At 36.6% G+C, this 22,306-nt stretch overlaps 1 protein-coding gene across 1 annotated transcript in view; it reads left to right on the top strand.

Moving 5' to 3' along the window:
• LOC150091067 (calcitonin gene-related peptide type 1 receptor-like) overlaps window positions 1–21,320 on the top strand; it is a 130,496-nt gene extending 109,176 nt beyond the window's left edge. Inside the window, exons 14-18 of the mRNA XM_090381564.1 lie at window positions 1,872–1,957; window positions 4,431–4,566; window positions 8,966–9,007; window positions 18,635–18,724; window positions 21,056–21,320. Of these exons, the coding sequence (XP_090237690.1) occupies window positions 1,872–1,957; window positions 4,431–4,566; window positions 8,966–9,007; window positions 18,635–18,724; window positions 21,056–21,130 (429 nt within the window). The 3' untranslated portion in view covers window positions 21,131–21,320. The remainder of the gene's footprint in view (window positions 1–1,871; window positions 1,958–4,430; window positions 4,567–8,965; window positions 9,008–18,634; window positions 18,725–21,055) is intronic.
• The last annotated feature ends 986 nt before the right edge of the window (window positions 21,321–22,306 follow it).

Genomic DNA, 22,306 nt, shown 5'->3' with positions numbered 1-22,306 from the left:
AATATGCCAAAATTCAGTCTGTATTTTAATGCCTATCTAGAACAGATATGATCTGACTTGAAACAAACATACATAAATTTACACAAAATGTGCATACTAGTTATCTAGTAAGATGTCGTTTATTGCCTAACCAATGGACATGAGTATGTTATTACATTTGTATCCCTTCGGCCCAAGGAATCCTCAACCTATTAAGTCTGAGGGCTACTATTAAAATTCATTAGAATCCTTGAGTCGCACTCTTTATAAATATAAACGTTAGGCGAAACTTAGGCTAGTGGGCCTCATAGAAGGAATAGCTTTGATGGTTGCAGAACGGCATGCTGGTTTAAAACCCATGCTTTAAGAACACTGTTCGTGTTCACCGACCCTTTGCGTAGATAACGCCACGAACAACGCTGTGGTTTATCACATTGAATTTTTTTTCCTTCAAGGCCAGCACAGTGGATATGATCGCTAATTTTGCAAGATACAATTTTGATCGAGTCTTATCTGAAGGGGGATGAGCATTTTATGGGTCACACCGTGGGCGAGCATGCCAGTTTGTGGTAGGGGTTGTATGTTAGTTTTTCCAAAAACTCGGTTTTACATCAAGCAAACCGACCATAGAATACACAAAATTTGCAGACAGTATACACTATTTTCGCCTGGTGACCTCAGCTGCCTTAGCACAGTTATATGTTAAACAACCTTATATGTTAAAATCCTTGCACAAATATGTGTAGAGATTCTAACATTGTTTGCTTTCATTAACATGAAGGTGTATCATTTCTTACATAGGAGGAAAGCTCATTCAGCATTACTCAATGAACAAATGACAAATATTATATTAAGCATGTGTTATTATACTATTTTAATCTTACTTATTAAAGCATATAATAGCTATGACGATTGTTCAAGAAAGACTGAGAATATATTTTTAGGAAAATGGTTACTATAAAAAATCAAACACTATCTTAGATTATTCTTTTTTTAAGTTCCTTGATAAATTCTTTATGTAGATACAGAACAACGAGGGACTCAAATTCTCCATGCGAGTGAAGTAAACAGCTACAGAAGTCTACAAAACGTCTCAAGAAGCTTACAATAAGTAGGAAACTGCCACAGTCAACTGCTTCTTGCTGCTTCAGAGGTTTCAGATAAGCTGAAAACCGTTTCAGAAAAGACGGTTATAACCGAAAAAATGACAAACGTAGAAGCAAAAACCTAGCTCACGTCCCTATGGTGTAGGAAGAACAGAGATCATAGCGGTCAGGAACTTATACAGTAAGCTGCAATGTTTTATACGTGAAGACCAACCAATGACTGTTATAAGTAAAGAAGACCAATACCAATGAATAACCGCCTGACACTGAGCGATGCGTAAAATACTGGAAGCATGACCGCCATTCTTCAGAGTAAAGTATGAATGTATTCTGTATTTTAAAAAAAAATGTCAGATCTAATTTTGCAAACGGTGTCGCTTTATTTCCTGTTTCTATCACAATTCATGTGTTCTGCAGTTGCCATACTACCCTGGGAGCATGACAGGCTTTTATGTCAGGCCTTAACTTTTCCTCATATGACTTCCCATTTCTAACAGTGAAGGGGCTGCAGCGTGAGCACTGTTATGAGACTAGAAAAGAAGCTATCAAAGTCGCCGATACGATTTTAAATGAGATTTCTAAGAATGGCATCCAGCACAATATGGAAGAGACTTGGAGTAAGTGTACTCATTAAAGAAAATGGTACAGTAATTTGAAAACAGTCACAACAAAAACTAGTCGTGAATAAATGTGCATTATTACGAGATAATCATTATCAGTCTTTCCTGAACAACTCTAGTAGAGACAGAGTGATGTATACTAACAGATTCATTTTTCCCCCTCCAGTTGAATCTTTTTTTCCTCATCAACATCGTCCGCGTGCTTGTGACCAAACTCAGAGCAGTCAATTCTCCAGATGCTAATCAGACAAGGCAAGCCCATTACTTATTTATTATTACTTGAAGAATTTTCCCTTTTCATTCTAAGTTATCTTATATGTCTAAACTCTATTAATATGCCCTCAAGAATAGCGCAGTAGACAGTTTCGCTGATTCTCTCTCTCCGTGTGAAGTATTCCAAGTTCGATACCAATACGATGAGAGGAATTTACTTTTGTTTCTTGTTTTTTATAAACATCATGACTGAGTAAGTCGCACACCGACAAAGGTTGCAGATTTATTTCCCTCCCCTACTTCTAGAGTTTCCATTCAGCTAAACATACAAATGGACCAAGTAATAAACGCAATTTATAGGGACAATGTACTGGCACTTCGTTGCATGACCCTCCTACTGCAAATTTCAAACAATCCAAACCTCCCTACCTGATGTAGCGAGCATCCACTATGTATGTACGTACTGTAGTTATAACAAGCAGGGACTTTATTTGTTTACAATATGCGCAGAGGCAAAAAAGGCCATGAGACGCCAGTATATCCTGACTAACACCATCACCCACATAAAAAAGGCCCATAAAAGGTGCTCCATCTATACGGGATGAACCCAGCCCATATTCACACCGTGTTGGAAGAATAGCGATCATCGTTGTCAGGAACTCAGAAAATAATCTGAATGCATTTTAACAAGATCAAAGACAATTGTTCTTTTGTCCTGTTAAAACATTTGTTCATCAGTTTTTTTCTGTTTATTTCTCATTAATATTTCCTCATTCATAATAAAAATAGCAGTTTTTATAATATATTTTAAATATAGGTGTATATACACCATCCTTCATTTGTATCTTCACTTACCATGGTAATCATCTTTCACGAGTTACCATGGTAACTCGTTGTGAAGGATGATCACAATATGAGATGCCTCTACACTAAGACTGTAGTTTTCGTTTAAGAGCTATCTATGGTGTATCTACACCTACATTTAATAGTATAATTTTAAGCTCTTATAGTATTATGCCTTGTTGCATTTATATTTATTATAGTATTATAATATACTTGTATTATTTAATAAAAAATAATATCATTTAATAAAAAATAATATCTTTCATGAAAAAATAAGATGTAAAAAATTAATTAAAATTAATTAGTTAAAACATGAATAAACTCCACCATTAACACGACACCAACCTCCATTATTAGGCTATTTCGTTTCATTAATATCCAGAAACCTGAACCTGAAGATTTTCTTTTCTACGCGTTCACCAACTGTTTATCGTTATAAGACATTTGCTATCTTTCAATTTCCTTGTGGCTAGCATAGTTCTTACGACTACTATTCTTAAACTCCCTATGGCAAAGACCTGGGTTCGATTCTCGTGTAGACAGGATGTCGATGTCGCAAGGAATTTTAAGGGCCTTTTTCAACAACTTTGCTGATATAGTAAGTCTCAGGTGACGGTTGCATAGTTTTTCTTCCAGAAACTCGGCTTTTCTTCCAGCAAACAGGCAACCACACAACACACGCGGTTTACAAACATATACACTCAGATCACTGAACTGTAACAACCCTATCCGAAATAGACTATGCCATAGTTCGCAGTATAAAAAGCCGAACAGCTTCGTATGCTAGAGTAGTGGTAATTTGCATTTGCCTGTGCAAGTCAAAGCGATAAAGTATCAGTTGTTGTATGTAGGAAAGATATCACACAGTTTCTAATACCAAAGAAAATGGGAATCTGAGGTCTAATGAGAAAACGTTAAAATTATTATGGTTATTATTAAATGGGGTATCATGAAAGGGCTGAACTTCTTTAAAAGCCGACTGCTGCTAAATATAGAGGCTTTCAAAACATTATAAAATTCAAATATGAGAATAATGGAGCAGCCCGAGAAAGTATTATTCTTCCAATTTTAATACGCTACTTAATCATAGTGGGTTGAACAAATGAGCATACTTCTTCATAGTACATACTCATTTTAATCAGACTATAATTATTCTCCTTTTCCATACATTTAAATATTTATGCACATTGAAATATTTCACTAATTACAATTTATTCTGAATTTAGCTTTTTAGCTTGTAAAAATTATGGTTGTTATAGAAGTTGGCGTTGCATATTGGACAGGAAAGATATCAAGAAAGACCTTGAGGCTGCTCAAGGTTTTTCTTGATAACAGTTATGTTATTTTGGAATACAGTTGTACTAAGGGTATAACTTAGGGCCCTAGTATAACTGTATTCCAATTAAAAACAAAATACTTTTGTTTTACTCGAGTGAGTTTCTAGTTCTACTCTGTATGTGCTCGCTCTTGCTTATAGTATACTCAGAATTCAAATCCTGCCCTTTATATCTTCGCCATGTTCATTTTTATATTTCTTAAAAATAATGTTTTAGTCAATATAAGCTATTACTCCCTAAATCTGGTATGAAATGGTTTTCAAAATGTAATATGTACCTAGCTTCTTACAATTTCATCTATTTATATATATACACGTATGTCCATCCTACAGAAAAGCTGTAAGGGCCACGTTAATACTAATTCCCCTCCTTGGACTTCATTATCTTTTGACACCATTCCGACCAGCACCAAGATCACCAGGAGAGACTGTTTATGAAATTCTTTCAGCTCTCGTGACATCCATGCAGGTAAGTTGATATCTCCCAATTTTATCAGCTACAATGTAATCACTGGTGGTTCTAATATTTTATATAGGATGGTCAAAAAGTAAGATACTAACCTCTATTTATTGTATATGACACATAAAATACAGAACATTTTGCGGAAATAAGAAATATAATTCAAATCTGCGAAAGGAAAATGTTGCACACAGACGTTAAATATATCGATGTAAACATATGCTCCTACCGTTCAAGCAGTATGAGCATATATTGCCTAGTGAACGTGTATAAGAAGTTTAATAGCTGAAGGAACTATTTCAGTAAGGTCGGTAATCTTCTCTTTAAGTTCTTAAAGTGGATGTGAATAGTTTTCAAAAGCATGTTCATTGAATTAATCAAGCGAACTCAGATCAAAAATTTGTTGAGGCCACAAGTACTTCTCTAAACACCGAAGCAACCTCACTCATTACTCACGTATATGGCATACTGCACCATAGGATTGGAAGAAACATTTCTTACAACTTTCAAACAGTTAATCGAAAAAAGCTTAGGGGGAAAAAAATACTTTCAGAGTTTAGCGCAGCCTTAAAGAAAATTGCGCTTAAGGCCTTCATTTCCATTTGAGTTCAAATAAGACATACAAGAGCACACTGGTAGAGGGCACAGTTCTGTGACCTCTACCGATGCTACATAAGCGAATGAAAGTGGCTTATATATAACACCGCGTTCAGCTAGTAGATTAAAAAGGATGTCATATACAATATTTATTCTCTAATTTATATATAATAGATAGATAGAGAGATACAGATTCTGATTAAAGAGGATTAATTAATGTCACTGCGAATACATCGTAATCGTACACCTTTTGCCTGTTAATGTAAGCTGAGGGGTGAGAGCTTCATCGACAAAACAAAAAATGTACGACCTGACACATCAAAATTCTCTGCTGAATTCAGTTCTTACAATAGATAATAGTTTAGATTTATTTAGTTTTTCAACAGTGCACAATCCTGTTAAGATGTGGGTAAAGTTTCAATTCGTGTGCTGCCCTTTGTTAACATAAATACGACCGTCCAATATGCCCGACCAGTCGCAATTTTTCCAAAGACTTTATAACACCCCAGTTTTTGACATCCTGCATGATTTACGTCAAGGCAACGGTCTTCCACCTCGAAGGATGCACAGACAGTCCCTGCTTCACAAATTCATTTCACAGTGTTCCAAAATGTCAGAGTTTGTAGATACATCTTATCTCATCTCTTTTATTGCATTTTTATCAGTTATGTTGATGCTGCTTTTGCATAACATCTAGTCAAAAATAATTTTTTTACAGGAAAACAAATCGGTGTCAAGATCACTCACGTTGTTTGTTCTTAATATACAATTAGCTAGACATATTTGTCCAGCCTTTAAGCAAATATTACAGTTCTTATTTTCACAAATGCTCTATATCCTGCATATCACTGACATAGGGATGTACGCAAAACACGGCCCCTTTGGAGGAGGGGGAATTTGTAAAAAACTGTAAAAATAGTGTTTTCCAAATTTCGTCGCTTTTATCTTAAATGAACCTCCGCCCTTTGCGTATGCCCTTAACATTTATCAAACAAGTACAAATTTCTTATTCCTAGAGGTGCAGCCCATACGACTAACACAACGGTTACAATCTCTCTTCTTCCATATACACTGGAAAAATGTTCGAATGTCGTAGAGCCTTGAGAAATTTTTACATACTCTGCAGGAGTTAGACCAGCGATGGCGAATCTTTTCCACTTTGTGCGCCAAATATATAAATACAGATATGAATATAAATATGAATATCTTTTTATTAATACATTGTAAATACTGTCGAAATCATAATATTCTGTAAATAATCTGACAATGATTCTATTGTTGGCTCGTGGGGATGAGTCCGAACTTCGATGTGGGCCCCGTCCCCCCAAGGCTTTTGTCTACCAGCCAATGTAAAACCCCTGGCATTGCTGCTGTGAAGGGTCTATTGTATATACCACTTTTGTATACTCTTATATATATATATATATATATATATATATACAGGGTGATTCACTACCAGTGCGACAAACTTGCAGGAGGTGTAGGGGGCACAAAGACGAATCGGAATCACATAGCATTGCAGGGTCCGAAATGCCTTCGTCATGCGGTAGAGGATGTTGAACGGGAGGTCGCGTGAACGGCGATCCCGCTGGAAGTCAGCATTTGCGAACCGGTTCCCGAGGCAGTAGGATGGACGAGTATTCAAACGTTGAGCTGGCCGACATGCACCTCGCGTATGGAGCTGCGGACTGTAACGGAGCGCCGCTCTGCGCTTGTACCAAGAACGTTTCCCGCACAGGCGTGCTCCTCATCATACGATTTTTCGCACGTGTGCACAGAAGGTTACGTGAGACCGCGGTTGCTACTTGTTGCATATGCCACATCTCTTTGATCTCCTGTCTTAGGTTCGCGTACTTCCTGATTTTTCCCCATGGGTTTTCTGCAGGTAGTTCCTGGTATTGATTACCTGGTCTTGGATGGCGAGCATGAATCCTTCAGTGTTGGGGAAGAGCGTCCCGCTCGTGAGCCATGCATTGGAAGCAATTTTATCTATGTGATCTTGATAGAGATCACTGTAGTGTCTGCCATGGAGTGTCTTCTCTGCCCATCTTTCTAGCTTCGTTTGTACATCCTGGTTGTGGGGGAAACTCCTCGCTCAGGTTGAGAGGGATATACCGCTTGTCTATCTTCCTTATGGCCTGGTGGAGTGCTGCTGTGTGTTTCTGGAAGTAATTCTGGAAGTTTCTGGAACCTTCAGGTTAACTATCGCTGTCTTCTGTTGCTCAATGAGGTATATCAGGCCCCTTCCTCCTTCTTTCCGGGCTCAGTCTCTCCAAGGCAGATTTCGGGTGGTGTTGTCATCATTGTCCTTGTCTTTCTCATGATATCCTTCAGCTCGGTGTTAGTCCAATTATTATTATTATAAAGGTTCTACGTAAGGGAATAAAAGGATCTACGTAATTTTTCATCATTGTTAGGTAATTAATGATCTTACCATATTTGAAAGCTCTTCTAATTGAAAAATTTTGTTGCTGTAATTCTGCACACAATTACATTTACAGTTCTCACTGCTAGATAACTGATATTAATAAAAATAAGTTTTTAATAATATAAACTGTATTAAAAAAATAATACTAGATTAACGCCGTTAAAATAACTAAAGTAAAATATAGAAAAAATTAGTACAATACCGTAATTTTCGGTTGTTATGACAAATACCTTTGAAAAACGGACTTCAAACGTTGCATTTCGGTAGTAACTTTTATTAATAACACATCATTACAATTAATGATTCTACAAAACTGTAATAAAACTGGAATTAAATATTCATTACATGACGTGATTTTGAAAGGACATTACATTGTAAATATTCTATGACAGAAATCCAGAGATAAACTCAGAAACATCACCATATTAGTTGGTTTGTTCTGGAACTGTTCTGTTCTGTTGAACTGGAACTGTTCGATCAGGAATTTTAATTACTCAAATTACGTTAACATTTCAGTACACTATTTTTCACATTTAAAAGTGTCTGTTTTTATCATTTACTTGACTTACTTATTAAAATAGCTTTCAACTTAAGAAAAAATCTTCTATAATTAACAATCCATAAGTACAGATTACACATTCCAACAACTTATTTAACTCCTCTGACCTTATATGGTCGTCCCGGAGTATAAAAAGAATTTATTTTTTCTTTTATTTATTTTTATTGGAAAAAATGTAAACTAGATATATCTCTAGACAGAGATTCCAAAACTGTCTTTTGTTTTCCTCTAGCATGTATAATTTTTGTGGTCAAACCGATTATGTGAACATAATGAGACTGATTATATCATTAAACATACATTTCTAATTGTTTGAATATATCTATACCCTTATTATTTCATAATTTAATGAGATGATTACATATTGCCCATGATATGGAGGGAGCCAATGTAATGGCCGAAGTGATGCACAAGATTATTTATCCCAACCTAGATTCAGATATAAGACATCCCTCACGATGACAGTATGCCATTCCCCAACGTCACAGGATGGACTAGATTCTTTCGAAAACGAAACGGAATGCGATGAAGGTGCGATTGGCGGAGAACCGAGAACGAAATGTAACGCAATGTGTACAAAAGTCAGAAAAATTCAACTGCCCTAAACTGTCTATCTAAATTTGTACAAATAAATTCTAGTTCAATTTATATTTACTAAATTATTCATATATATATATATATATATATATATATATATATATATATATATATATATATATATATATATATATATATATGTGTGTGTGTGTGTGTGTGTATCACTGAAACTAGAATATGCATATGTAGAACAGAATTTAATGGTTTTACCTCGTTTCTTTTATTAGGGTTTCTGCGTTTCTCTGTTGTTCTGCTTCTTCAATGGTGAAGTAAGTTCATTTTGTCACTGTTTTATATATATGCTTCTGAACATCTACATGAAATATAAATTATTCTGAAATCAAATCAACATAATCATAATAATTTTATTATTATTATTCAGGAAATAATTTTCCCCTATTTATTAAAAAATTACCTGATTGCCACAACTTTATAGAGTCAACTATTCTTATGCCTAGCCAAGGAATTTATTATAACTTTTACCACTAAAATCTTAGTATTTTATATACACTGCCCTACCATTGATATCCGGACACCTCTCCATGGATGGGGAAACAGGTCCTATGCATACAAGACGTCACAGAACCTGCTATAGATATGCACACTGGGCTTCGAACAGGCAATTGCAAAAGTGGGCATGCAAGATAACACGTTCAATAGAATTAACAGACTTGCAACGTGGAATGATAGTAGGATGCCACATAAGCAAGCGTTCTGTACGAGACATCGCAGTCACTCTGGGGATTCCTAGGTCAACGTTTAATGACGTCATATGCAAATGGAAGAGGAATGGAACTGAATCTGCCAAAAAAAAACGGCCTGGTAAACCTCGAAAACTAACAAAACGGGACAAGAGAATTTTGCAAAGAAATGTGCGCCAAATCGTAATTTTCCATTGTCTCAAGTCAAACAAACCCTCCGTGAGAGTATTGGGACTAATGTCAGCGCTAGTACAATACGAAGGACACTCCATGATATGGGTTACAATGGAAGGACACTCCATGATATGGATTACAACGTGCAGCTGTTCACAAGCCATTGATCACCTCAACAAATGCTAGACGCCGGTTAACATGGTTTTAGGAGCGCGAATCTTGGACTGTAGAGCAGCGGAAAACAGTCCTATGGGCATACGAGTAGAGGTTCGCACTCTACTTGTCTGATGGCCGTTCCTGGGTGTGGCGAATGCCAGGGGAACAGTTCCTTCCTGATTGTATCATCCCAACAATGAAGTTTGGTGGAGGCAATGTCATGGTATGGGGCTGTTTTCCATAGTTTGGGCCCATTAGTCGTTACTGACAAAACCATGAATGCTGTACAATATCAGGACAGCCTGGACAATTATGCACTTCCAACATTATGGCAATACTTCGGGGAAGGCCCATACCTATATCAACAAGACAACACGCCATGCCATACTCTCGGGTCTTAATAGAGTTTGAGGATATGGGTGTGGAAAATTTGGATTGGCTAGCCCAGAGTCTGATCTGAACCTTATCGAGGACCTGTGGGATGTATTGGATTGTCGGGTACGTGCAAGTCGAGATGGCCCAAAGAACAAGGCCGAACTGGTGGCTGCGTTAAAGGCCGAATGGAGGAATATATCACGTGACATTTATAAAAAGCTGGTTCAGAGTATGCCGCGAAGATTGAAGGCCGTCATAAAAGCAAAAGGCTTCAGCATAAATATTAAATGACATAATAAAAGCTCTTCTTTTGTCTAAAGGTAGGTGTCCGGATATTAATGCTAGGATATTAATTCTATTATATAAAACATGTCATCACCAAGTAATGATTATTAAAATCATAAATACTTCCTTAATTCACTCAAATTTACCGTCACGATTACTTTTCGCTTTTAAAAGTTCTTTCTATTATTTAGTACCTTAAACTTTTATAAGTTTAAAATACTAATCGCAACCCCTCAATCCTTTCTCACAAGAGGTGCGCATGATTGCATCATCTCCAATTTATTTTAAACTTCCTAAGTAATACTACTCCATATTCAAAACCTCCTAAGAAAAATCAATAGCGAAAAAGTTTGCTCTGCTCTTAATCAGTACTTGCAGTTCCACCTCTTGTTATCAGTCCTCGTGGTCCATGGGCTAAAGTGAAAGATCGGTTCAGAGATTGCTCATTTCGATCTTCTCATATGCTTTGTATGTATGTGTATACACTATATATCTATATATATGTTTATAATTTTCTACATTTTTATTTACCACAACTTATTTTTTATTTTCTATATTAGTTAATACTAATTCGCTAGAAAAACAAAATTCTGTTCCCTTACCCCGAAAAATTCTCGAACATCTCCTTGCGCTCTTTAACAACCGTTAGAAACCAACTGTCAGAGGGTATGCCTCCTCCACACGGATACCGGACATAACAGGATAGTTTCGCCATTACTTGTACACTTACTGACATTTGAAATCTTTATCCAATACTAATCGAGCCAACTTTTGCCCCATCACAGCCCGTACACTTCGTAGCATGGATTCTGCTAGATACCAGATTTGAACATTCTTCCATCAGGATTTTGTCAGTTGCTGTATTGTGGTCGGTAGAGAACAGCCGAACTTCCCTTTCCAACATAGCCCAGATATTCTCAAATTCATGCAGATCTGAAGAATTAGGCGGCAATAGTAGATATTGGAAATCTTTGGAATACTCCTCTAAACATTCAGTTATAATTTTTGCACGGTGGATTCTTTCAAGACAACAGTGTTGTTGTCTTGAAAGAATCCATCAAAGAATCCGGGTAAAACTAAAGCACTGCAGTGCTGACAGTGGTACAATACGATAGAAAGCTATTCACTGAAGTTAACACAGCCATCCAATAGCATGATCAGTCGAACGCAGTCTGTACCAACAGGATATACCACGATGCCATCTCCAGCCGCTTGTTTGGTAGATATACAATCTGGAAAGCCTTCTTGAGGGTCGCACCACACTTTCATCCTACCACTAGTCCAAAAAAATATAAATGGAGACTCATCAAGCAACATGATCTTTTTTTCCTGTTCCATAGTCCAATCTTGACATTGGTAGAATTTCCTCTCACTCATGTCGAATCTTCTGATTTTTTACAAAAACGACGTGACTTTCGTACAGGCACACGAATGGGAAATCCCAGATCCTTCAACTCCCTCTACACAGTTCGGTTGGAAATAGGTTTTTGTTTACCTAAATCAAATTCTTCATTCATTTGCTGCAAACTAGACCTTCTGTTCTGACACACAGAAAAACAGTTAACTTTAAGTTTCGAGTACCGATTTCTTAGCGCATTTCTTCCTTTTAGAGCTGGGTTCTCCTTCTGCGTTCCACACATTGTATACTTTTGAGATGGTTGATTTCGATAGGCCAGTGATCTACTCTGTTTTCTCAATTGTGGGAAGACAGGAGATCTCTCCGCCGAAAATTGGAGAGATCTCCTGTCTTCCCCATGATCCTATCGTAACGAGCCCAGGAAAGCATACATCTGATACCAAGGAACTTCTGATCACACCATGTAACAAATTACATTTACATATTGTACGTTTAATTATCTGTTGACGTTAATTGCAAAAGGTTTCTAATTTTTTGGCCAGCGAGTGTAGTTTCGTAACTGTTCTTAGAAGCGAGTTGACAAGTAATAAAGTACAGTTATCTAGTGTTTTAACTCCGTGTCGAATAATGAAATTATTCGCCTCTGCATATCACCTTACAGCATTCTTACAAGGAATTAGTTTAGAACTATTATAATATACAAAAAAAATGATTAAAAGAAAAACTGATAATGAAACAGAAGTAAAAATTAAAATATACAGTCAATAATATAAGAGGAAAAACAGCAAAAAATGACTCGAACGCGAAACCTCTGCGTTTTAAAACTTTCATCTTAATACCTACCATCTTAATACCCAACTGGGGCGGATTGATATGATACAGTCTGTGATTATATATTCAGCAAAGCAAACATCCCTCTATTTTTCTCAGGAGTTTTGAATATGAAGCTTGAAATTGTAATGCTTGAAATTATTCGTTTAAGGAATACTTTATCGTGTTAAGTTTAAAATAAATCAGCAATAACATGATCGTACACTCTTGTCAGATTTTTAGATCAATTTAACAAAAAATCTGACAAGAGTGTATGATCATGCTATTGCTCATCATACACTCTTTTCAGATTGGTTATTTTGTCAAATGCAAAATAACTAATTCAACTAACCCAGCTGAATTTGTTATTTAACAATTGTTCATTTAACAGTTGAATATAGGACTGCAACTAATATAAAGCTTGGCGACCAAAGTTATTTAGGTCGTCTTCAAATTGAAATAAATAGTAGCATATGCTTTAAAAAGGATGCTGGAGCCGCTTACTTATCTCGGCCACCTGGCAAACAATCCAAATGTGGAATACTCCAAGAAACTTATAATAGGACTATTGTTATTACTGCCTTTTTACGGGTAATCACACCTTAGGCCATACTGCGCAAACGTGTATATGTGTGTATTCACGAGCCAATGTGCATGCTGTGCAGACTGAAAAACCGAGATAACCACTATTTCCTTCGCCTGAGATCGGCTAACTGAAAATGCCAATTGAACCGTCCTTTAAGGATTTATCCAATCTCATAAGGTATTCAAACCCACTGTGATTATAATCACAGTGTGTTTGAATACCTTAGGAGACTAGATACTGAATACAGTATAATGATATATGTATGATATTGCGTTGTCTGTATAATTATACAGACAGCGTGATATCAATCATCTGTATACAAAAAAGAGAGATAGAAGAAGAAAAGTGGCAGGAAATGTCTTCCACTTAAAAAGAGGAAATTATTATTATTATTTTTTTTTTTTTTCATCAGCTAACCCAACTGATTTGGGCTATATAAAGATTCTATTTTCTGACAAATTAGTCCAGCTGATTATTAGTTCACAAAGACCATTTTAGCTGATACTACTCGTAATATTGGTTAGTAGCTGACAAAGTACCTTTCTCTCTGCGTATACTGCAACTGAAAACGCTTCTATTGAGGAAAATGTTTATGCTTAATTCTAAGATGCGCTGCAGATCTTCCACCCCGGCTACACAAAGTTTTGTTTGTTGGAGATAATTTCAATGCAAAAAGTGGAAAAGATAGCCACCCGCACACAAAACTGTGGACTAGTTTTTCATTCATGATTTCAGAAACCAGAATGGTTTTCACTTAATAGATCTTAGTGAATCGTTCTGTCTAATAAATGTACAATCGATATCCTTTACAACAGCGGTCCCAACATTTTTTGACTCACAAACCCCTTTCAACGTAATATTTTTTATCGCGAACCCCTTTTAACACAATATTTTTAATGCGAACCACTAAACCTGTATTCTCTGAAATCGTATAATATTTCTGAATTTTTATTACACAATATTTCCAGTACTACGTTTCTATAAGCGACCTTGCTTAATAATCAAAATTATTATTAAGTATTATTTATACTTTGTAAATCAGTTATTAATAAGTACAAACTAGATTTCGAACAGGCTAAGAGTAGAAAACTTGCTTCTTGTCCAAATAGTAGTCGAGCATTCTGGTCTCTTGCCAAAGCTAATGGCCGCAATTTTTACCCATCTCTGTTCCCACCACTGTCAAAACCAAATGGTTCTGTTGCTACATCAGCCAAAGATAAGCTTATCTATTAGCATCCTATTTTCCTTCCAGCTCATGTATTGATGATCTTGGTAAATCACCTCAAACCTTTCCCAGTACACTCCATTCAAGGCCTCCTGTGGTTTTCATTCAACAGGATGTCAGAAGGATTCTGATGAATCTGATGCTAAGAAAGCGCCAGGTCCCGATGGTATTTCTCCACTTGTTCTCAAAACCTGTGCCTGCCCCTAAACTTACTCCTGTTTTATGTTGTCTTGTTTCACTTTCTTCCAAAGGTATTTTTCCTTCTGCTTGGAAGTTTGCTCAAATCCAGCCACCTCTAAAAAAGAGTGGCAAATCACTTCCATCCAATTATCGTCCCATTGCGATTACTTCTACTCTTTCCAAAGTAATGGAGAAATCAATTAACTGTCAACTCTTAAACTATCTGGAAATCTTTCATTTGATCAACGATTGCCGGTATGGATTCAGTCAGTGTCGATCCGCTGGTGATATTCTGGCTTATGTTATCCATCTATGTACAAATTCAATAGAAACGTTTGGTGAAACTCAAGCCATTGCTCTTGACATTTCAAAGGCTTTCGATCGTGTTTGGCATAAAGGTCTTCTAAATAAGCTACCATCCTATGTTTTGCCAGCTGTTCTTTGTAATTGGGTATCCAGTTTTCTCTCTGACCGCTCACTGCGGGTGATGGTAGACGGCTCTCTGTCTTCTAACCTCTCCACTAATGCTGATATTCCCCAAGGTTCAGTTCTTTCTCCCACTCTTTTCCTCTTGTACATTAATGACTTTCTTCCATTGACCGGAAATCCTATCTTTTGCTGATTTTGCTGATGATAGCACATTGCTTTCCACCATCCAGTTTGAGAAACCTTGCCCTGCTCAAACAGCTTCAACTTTTCGAGTATCCACTGCCAATTCTTAAATGCCCATGTCAAGGTAATTCGACAGTTGGGTAACGAAAACTTAATTCCAATCCTTCCAAAACTCAGTCCTATCTTATATCTCGCAAAAAGGATTCCTTTGCTCCTATGCTTATTTTAGATTACGCTCCGATTTCTAAACCAGATCTTGGGGATTACCCTGACTTCTAATCCCTCTTGTCATAAAACATATTACAGTACATATATTGCTTCCTCTGCATCCAAAAAACTGGATTTTCTCTTTCGCTCTCGACGTTACTTTTCTTCCAAACAGTTGACTCTGTAGAAATCGCAGATCCGCCCTACCATGAAATACTGTTCTCATATCTGGGGCGGTGTCCCCAAAACCTCTCTCAGGCTTCTAGATTCCATTCAGAAGAGGGCAGTTACGTTAATTAATGACTCATCTCTAACAGAGTCTCTCCACTCTCTGTCTCATAGACATACTGTTTCTGCTACATGCCTTTTCTACAGATACTTCCATGGGCACTGTTCTTCTGAATTGGCTTATATAATTTCCCGCTCCCTCGTTCAAAGTAGTCCGAACACGTGCCGCAACCAGTGAGCATCCTTTTACTGTACAAGTTCAATCCTACAGAACCAACATTTCTTCTTCCTCATTTATTCACTCAATTTCTGTTTTGTGGAACAAACTTCCTTCATACGTATTTCCTGAAAATTACAATCTACAGAAGTTCAAGTCTAATGTCAACAAGTATCTTCTTTCATCTTTTCAACTTATGCACGGTACTAAGTACTATAGATTCCATAAAAATGTACCCATACATAACAATTATCCTTGAGAATGAAAAAAAAATTAGTATGGAGACATATTTATTTAAAAAGGTTGTTTATGCATGGGTAATGCACTTCCATCATTTCTACTAACCAGGTAGTATGCATACATCTTTCGATTATATCTCATATTGTGAATACCTTCACAACGAGTTGCCGAGGTATTGCACTTCCTCGAATAAGTAAAGCTTCAGCTATGGAGAAGATTAATGTTACTTATTCTCAGCGGATACTACCACCCAGATGGCACCATTTGAAGAATGGTACGGGATAAGATACTTTGTTATCCACATACTGTCCCTATTAGACTTTGGAAAGCAAAAAAGGTGTAGGAAAGTGATAGTAGGAGAGGAAGAGGAAAGGAACAGTTACTCCTCACACTCACTGAACTCAAACATTTACGAATCCCCCGAAGGCAATGCCTCCCCATTTAGGGAAGATTGTTGTTACATATTCGTGGTAATGAGGGCCTCATCAAGACCCCCACACGGCATCGTTTCGGATCTGATTCGCTCCTCTTCCGTGGGTGGGCAGGCACCCTGGTGTTGCAATAATGACAACTCAGTTACAAAGTATAACTCCACAATATGAGAGATGCTTGATGATGTGTATGGTTTAATCTAAAACTATTTCTTGACTAAATATGTAAGAGTATGAAAAAGGTTGTTTATGCATGGTTAATGCACTTCCATCATTTCTACTACCTAGGTATTATGCATGCATCCGTTGATTATATCTCGCATTACCCATGCATAAACAACCTTTTACATACTTTTAGAAATTTAGTCAAGAAATATATTTAGATTAAACTATGCACACCATCCAGCATCTCTCATATTGTGAAGTTATACTTCATAATTTTGGTTGTCACTATTGCAACAACAGAGTACCTGCCCACCCACCGATGAGTAGGCCAACAAGCTTCGAAATGGTGCCGTCTGGGTGGTGGTGGTGTCCGCAGAGAATAACTGACATTTCTCCACTGGTGAAGCGTTACTTATTCAAAGCAGTAAAATACCTCGGCAACTCGTTGTGAAGATATTCACAATATGAGATGTAATCAAACAATGCATGCATACTACCTGGGTAATGGAAATGATGGAAGTGCAGTACCCATGCATAAACAACCTTTTTCATACTCTTAGACATTTAGTCAAGAAATCATTTTAGGTATTTATTTAACATGATATACTGTAAGATAGTAAAGTAATTATAAGGAATTGTGGGAGATGTGGTTTCTTTCCTTGGTAATTCTTTAATTTTTATTTAATTTTATTTTACTTTAGTGTTTATTATTAGTTATATTTGGTAGTTTACAATAATATACCTATGTAAATCTAAGCAGACGCCATTACAGAATTTTTAATGCAAACCCCCTGGAACACTTTCGCAAACCACCGGTTGGGAATCCCTGCTTTACAATATATATATCTATTGTATATTCATTTTAAAGGAAAAGAATCGATTTGCAAACACCCTAACAGCATCAATGCACAAATGTTTATCATAACTTTGTTAATTCTAAATGAGTTCACTTTTGAGCATACAAGTTAAACTCTGATCACAGGATTCTCAGTTCGTCTATTAAAATTTCTACGTTTGTAGAAAGTTTAATAGATAAAATTTTTGTTACAATTCGGGGTGTCACCACTGCCGAGTTAAAATTCCCTGTTAGTAAAAATGCTACTTGTGCCTAAAAGAGACTAACTTAGATAAATTAAATTAACAGATATCAGAGGAAATTTCAATAACGAAATTAGATGAGCTTAGTTTGGTTAATCACTAAAGCAACTAAGGCTATAAGGCGTCAGTATATTGTATCTGTATCGCGTGTATTCTTCGGCCAGTTTTATAACCGAAAAACCAGGGTTTACGGGAAAAAGACACGCAATCTTTGCCTGAGACTATTTCTACCTTGTGTGGGGAAAATGGTGATAATAACCACTTTGCTACCCAAGAGGGCAAAAACCAAATAAAAAAAAGGAATCGTAACCATAGGTGAACTCGCTACAGAAGGAAAGAACTCCGCTGCTATTCAACATAATCTCTACAGCTGTCTTATCCACCTTTATATCAAACCTATACGAGGGTATAGGTTTGATATAACCTATACATAAGAAAACCTATAGATTAGGTTTTATCTTGTCAATTTAAATGCTAGACGCTAAGAAAGCTACAAAACTGAGAGAATATTTTTTTGAATCTGTGAAGACTTTCAACAACTCCAAAGAAAGGAAGCGCTAAAGGAGTTTTTTAAACAGATAATCCTGATTAGTAATCGGAGAAATACATTTTTTACAATTTAAAATGGGGATGGATAGTCAATGGACTAGGAAGAGCTCCCAATATATTGCAGATTTTTGAAATCTGGGAGAGACTCATTATAAGGACTGGATAAATCGGTTCGTTCCATAAAAATTAATGAAATACCATTTAAACTGTTCTGATTTCTTGCATTTTTTACTTAGATCAGTTTCCGTGCAGATTATATTCATTCAAAAATCATCTGCAATATTTGTTTATTAACACTAGGTAATAGCAGCAGTCAAAAGAAAATGGAATTTAACCCTTTTATCTAGAGATCCTGGGAAACGAACATCGTACGCAGCCACCTCAGTGTCTGTAAGTTATACAGTAGCAGTTTTGTTTTTTAATGACCGTTATACATAATTTTATACTTGTAATGATCTAATTAAAAGTATAATAAAATCTGTAATGTTGAGAATAGTGATAGTGAAGCAAGAAATTCCCTGTTATTCTCCTTCCTTCACGATCGCCAACTTGCATTTAATAGCAGATGCATGTATCATTTTATATATTGTAAAATATGCATATTACTCTAAATAGATGCATTGTCTATAGCAGAGGTTTCCAAACTTTTCTCGCACACCAACACAAATATGAAAGACATTTTTAGTAGGAATTTAATAGTTGTATTCAGTTTAATATTTAATAGTTTTGTACACTTTACAGGTATTAACGTAATAAATGGGAAGAGAAAATATTCGGGAAAGTAAAATAGAGTTAAAATACTTTACGAGAAAAAAAAAACAGCTCGGATGAAAAGAAGTAAATAACAACACGTCTCAGTAAACATTAAAGAACTTTTTGAAGTGATACCTCGCCTGCCATAATCACCAGATTTGGAAATGAATGATTTTTAGGAATAATTAATCATGCGTTATAAGTGTAGGACGTGATAGGAACTATAATGAATGCTGAAATATTATTAGCATTAGTAGAGGCATACAATGCAAGAAAGAAAGCTTATGTAGTATCAGCCAAAAAACAAAAAAAAAAAAAACTCCCATTTCACCCCTCCATTCGTTCCAAATGCCTGTTCAGCTTTAAATTTATTTAGGCTATCAACTTCCACAACAAAAGATGGAAGCCTTTTCCACCAATCAACTACCCGCTGACTAAAGGCAAATTTCCGCACATCTATTCTACAACTGTCTTTCCTTAATTTGAATCTATGCCCTCTCATGTGCTTAATCTGAGCAAGAGAAAGAATCCCATCAGCATTCAGCTTTCTCATCCCATTCAAGGCCTTATACACCTCAATCAGATCATCTCGCAGGTGCCTACTCTCCAGGCGATGCAATTTGCAGAACTTAAGCCTTTCTTGGTAAGAGCACCCCTTTGTTCCCCTCACCAATCTTGTTGCCCTTCTTTGTACTTGTTCTAGCAACTCTACATCCTTCCTAAAATGAGGCCTCCAGGCCTGTACACAGTACTCTAGGTGTAGCCTGACCATTGCCTTGTATAACGGGATAATCACCACCCTGTCCCTGCTAACAAAATTCCTATATATCATTGACAAGATTCCATGACCTGCCCTGGCAGACCGTCTGGACTGCACAATTACCTCCAGGTCTTTTTCACTTTCCACTTCCACTAGTACCACACAGTTGGTACGTTTCTCTTGGGTTATTGCTACCCATATGCAGTACTTTGATTATACTGTATATTTTGGTCGTAGTATCGTTAAATCGATTTTCATATAACGTTTACGGTTCCAGTTAAGATCTTCACAAATTGTTTACTGGACAAAAAGAGCTTTTGAAAATTTTCTGGCATATCAACTGCTCATGTTATAATGAGCTAGTTATCTTATCGATATAACAGCCGAAAAACAAAGAGAGAAATGGGGAACATTTATGATTTTATAATATAAGATTTTGATTTCTTTTAGTTCATTTTCATTGCTCTAGTGCTCTGTTCCTTAGCTCAGTAAGAGTCTTTATAATGAACGCAGCTTGTTAAAAGTTATTCTTTTAACAAGCTGTAAGTTGTACAAAAAAATTGCCTTAGATTTGTGGTGGTATTCATTATATGTACATACGTTTGGTCGCGCAGTATGACAACTTTTCTCTGCTTTTTTCTCATCTATTACTGATGTCAATAAAATTAAACTCCTGTTTTACATTGGCCTAGTTAAATTGTTGCTTTCTTTGGATATTAGCCAGTTTCAATGAGATATACAGTACTGTATATTCATGGAGCACTGTGCGCCCGCATGCACAGGCGCCGACTACAAGGGATCCTTCCGCACCGTCTAACAGATAGAAGTATTGTTTCAGACCTCCCTTCTGGTTCTAAACATGTTTTTCAAACTGCATTTCATCCCTAAACTAAAAATAAAAACTCAGGACTTATATCCATGTGATATGTACAAGAATTAATATGAAGTATTTAAATTTTTGTAGTAAGAAACCATCTGAAAAGAAAAAGATCATTTTGAGAACCTGGTCTAAAAGCGTAATACGCATTATATCTCACCGACGTAGTTTTGATTAGTATGAAGTTGGCTTTAAGAAACTCGTTTTGAATCGTTTGCATGCCACAAGGAACGTAACATTATATCACAGTTTGGGAACCACTGATCTATGGAAAAAAACCACATAACACATTTTTAAGAGATATGATAACAAATCTGTTTAATCTTTATAGTATCTGGCTAGAAGTCCTTCCGAGCTGGACACAACAAGGATTTCCAGTGATGGACAAATTTTTTCCCAAGTATGAATTAGCGCTGAAGAAACAAAATGGGTAATGTGGACTACAGTTTCAGGGCACCTACTCTAAGCAACCAGAGAATGACTCAACAAACGTGAAGAGTTTTGATATCTTCTCAGCTACTTTTGATCAAATGAACATGCAATTGTGATTTCTATGTATGTATTATATGTATTACCGCACTGATTCGAAATCTTAATCTTCCCGGGAACGGCACTGCTTTGAATATAAAATAAAAATATTGTTAATTTACAAGTGGTATAAACACGGAAATTAAATATATATATATATATATGTAAGTGACAACATTTTGTGTCATTGTTCTTTCTCTTTTGCACAGAATTATAAAAGAAGGAATTCCTCAACTAAAAGAAATACGCATAAATGCATTTGTACACTTTTGACACTGAAATTGTAGCACTCAAAGGGAATGATCAGAAGTGCATGCAAAACAGCAAGAGGATTAGTTGCGCAGAGCTATACAAATGATTAAAATACGGGACCAATCAGACGGAAGCTCCGATTGATATGAAAACGAACGTAGAAATCGTGGGGTTCAAAGAAACGTGTGTGACGTACTTAACAGGCTTCTGTCTTGCAGGAACCGACTTCAGAATGCAAGATTATTTATTATTATTATTATTATTATTATTATTATTATTATTATTATTATTAGCCATATGGTGCAAGGAAGCCTGAGGCGTATGCTGCACCAGCCAAAAAAAAAAAATTTCTTAATTACCCTGAGAGAGAGAGAGAGAGAGAGAGAGAGAGAGAGAGAGAGAGAGAAAGAGAGAGAGAGAGAGAACAAGAGTCAGAAGTAGAAGGGAATCACCAAGAAAGAGAAGAATGATGATATCCGGCTCAGGACCCTGAGTGTGCCAAGCCCATACTCACCAGATGTGAGCCCCTGAGGTTTGTTGAGAATGCCGAGGCGTCACGTTAGACACCGATATCAGCAACTTCGGCAGAGGATGGATATCGGCCTTCGAGAGATGGTTTTTGTAGTATAGCATAACGTGTAGGCCGTAACAATACCATAGTGCACAGATGTTGGCAACAGTGGCTGCAGGAAGTACGACTGCTCGTCAAAATGATAGTTGAGCACAACGAAGTACTGCAGAACGGAGAATCGACAGCTTTACGCTGCACCTATAGCTACGTTGGGTATAGGTGCTATGACAT

This window comes from Mastigoproctus giganteus, chromosome 1, assembly GCF_048544385.1.
Source record: "Mastigoproctus giganteus isolate SK-2022 chromosome 1, ASM4854438v1, whole genome shotgun sequence".
NCBI classification, from domain to species: domain Eukaryota; kingdom Metazoa; phylum Arthropoda; class Arachnida; order Uropygi; family Thelyphonidae; genus Mastigoproctus; species Mastigoproctus giganteus.
The sequence above is the reverse complement of the archived record's forward strand: the minus strand, read 5'-3'. Positions and strand labels throughout refer to the sequence as shown.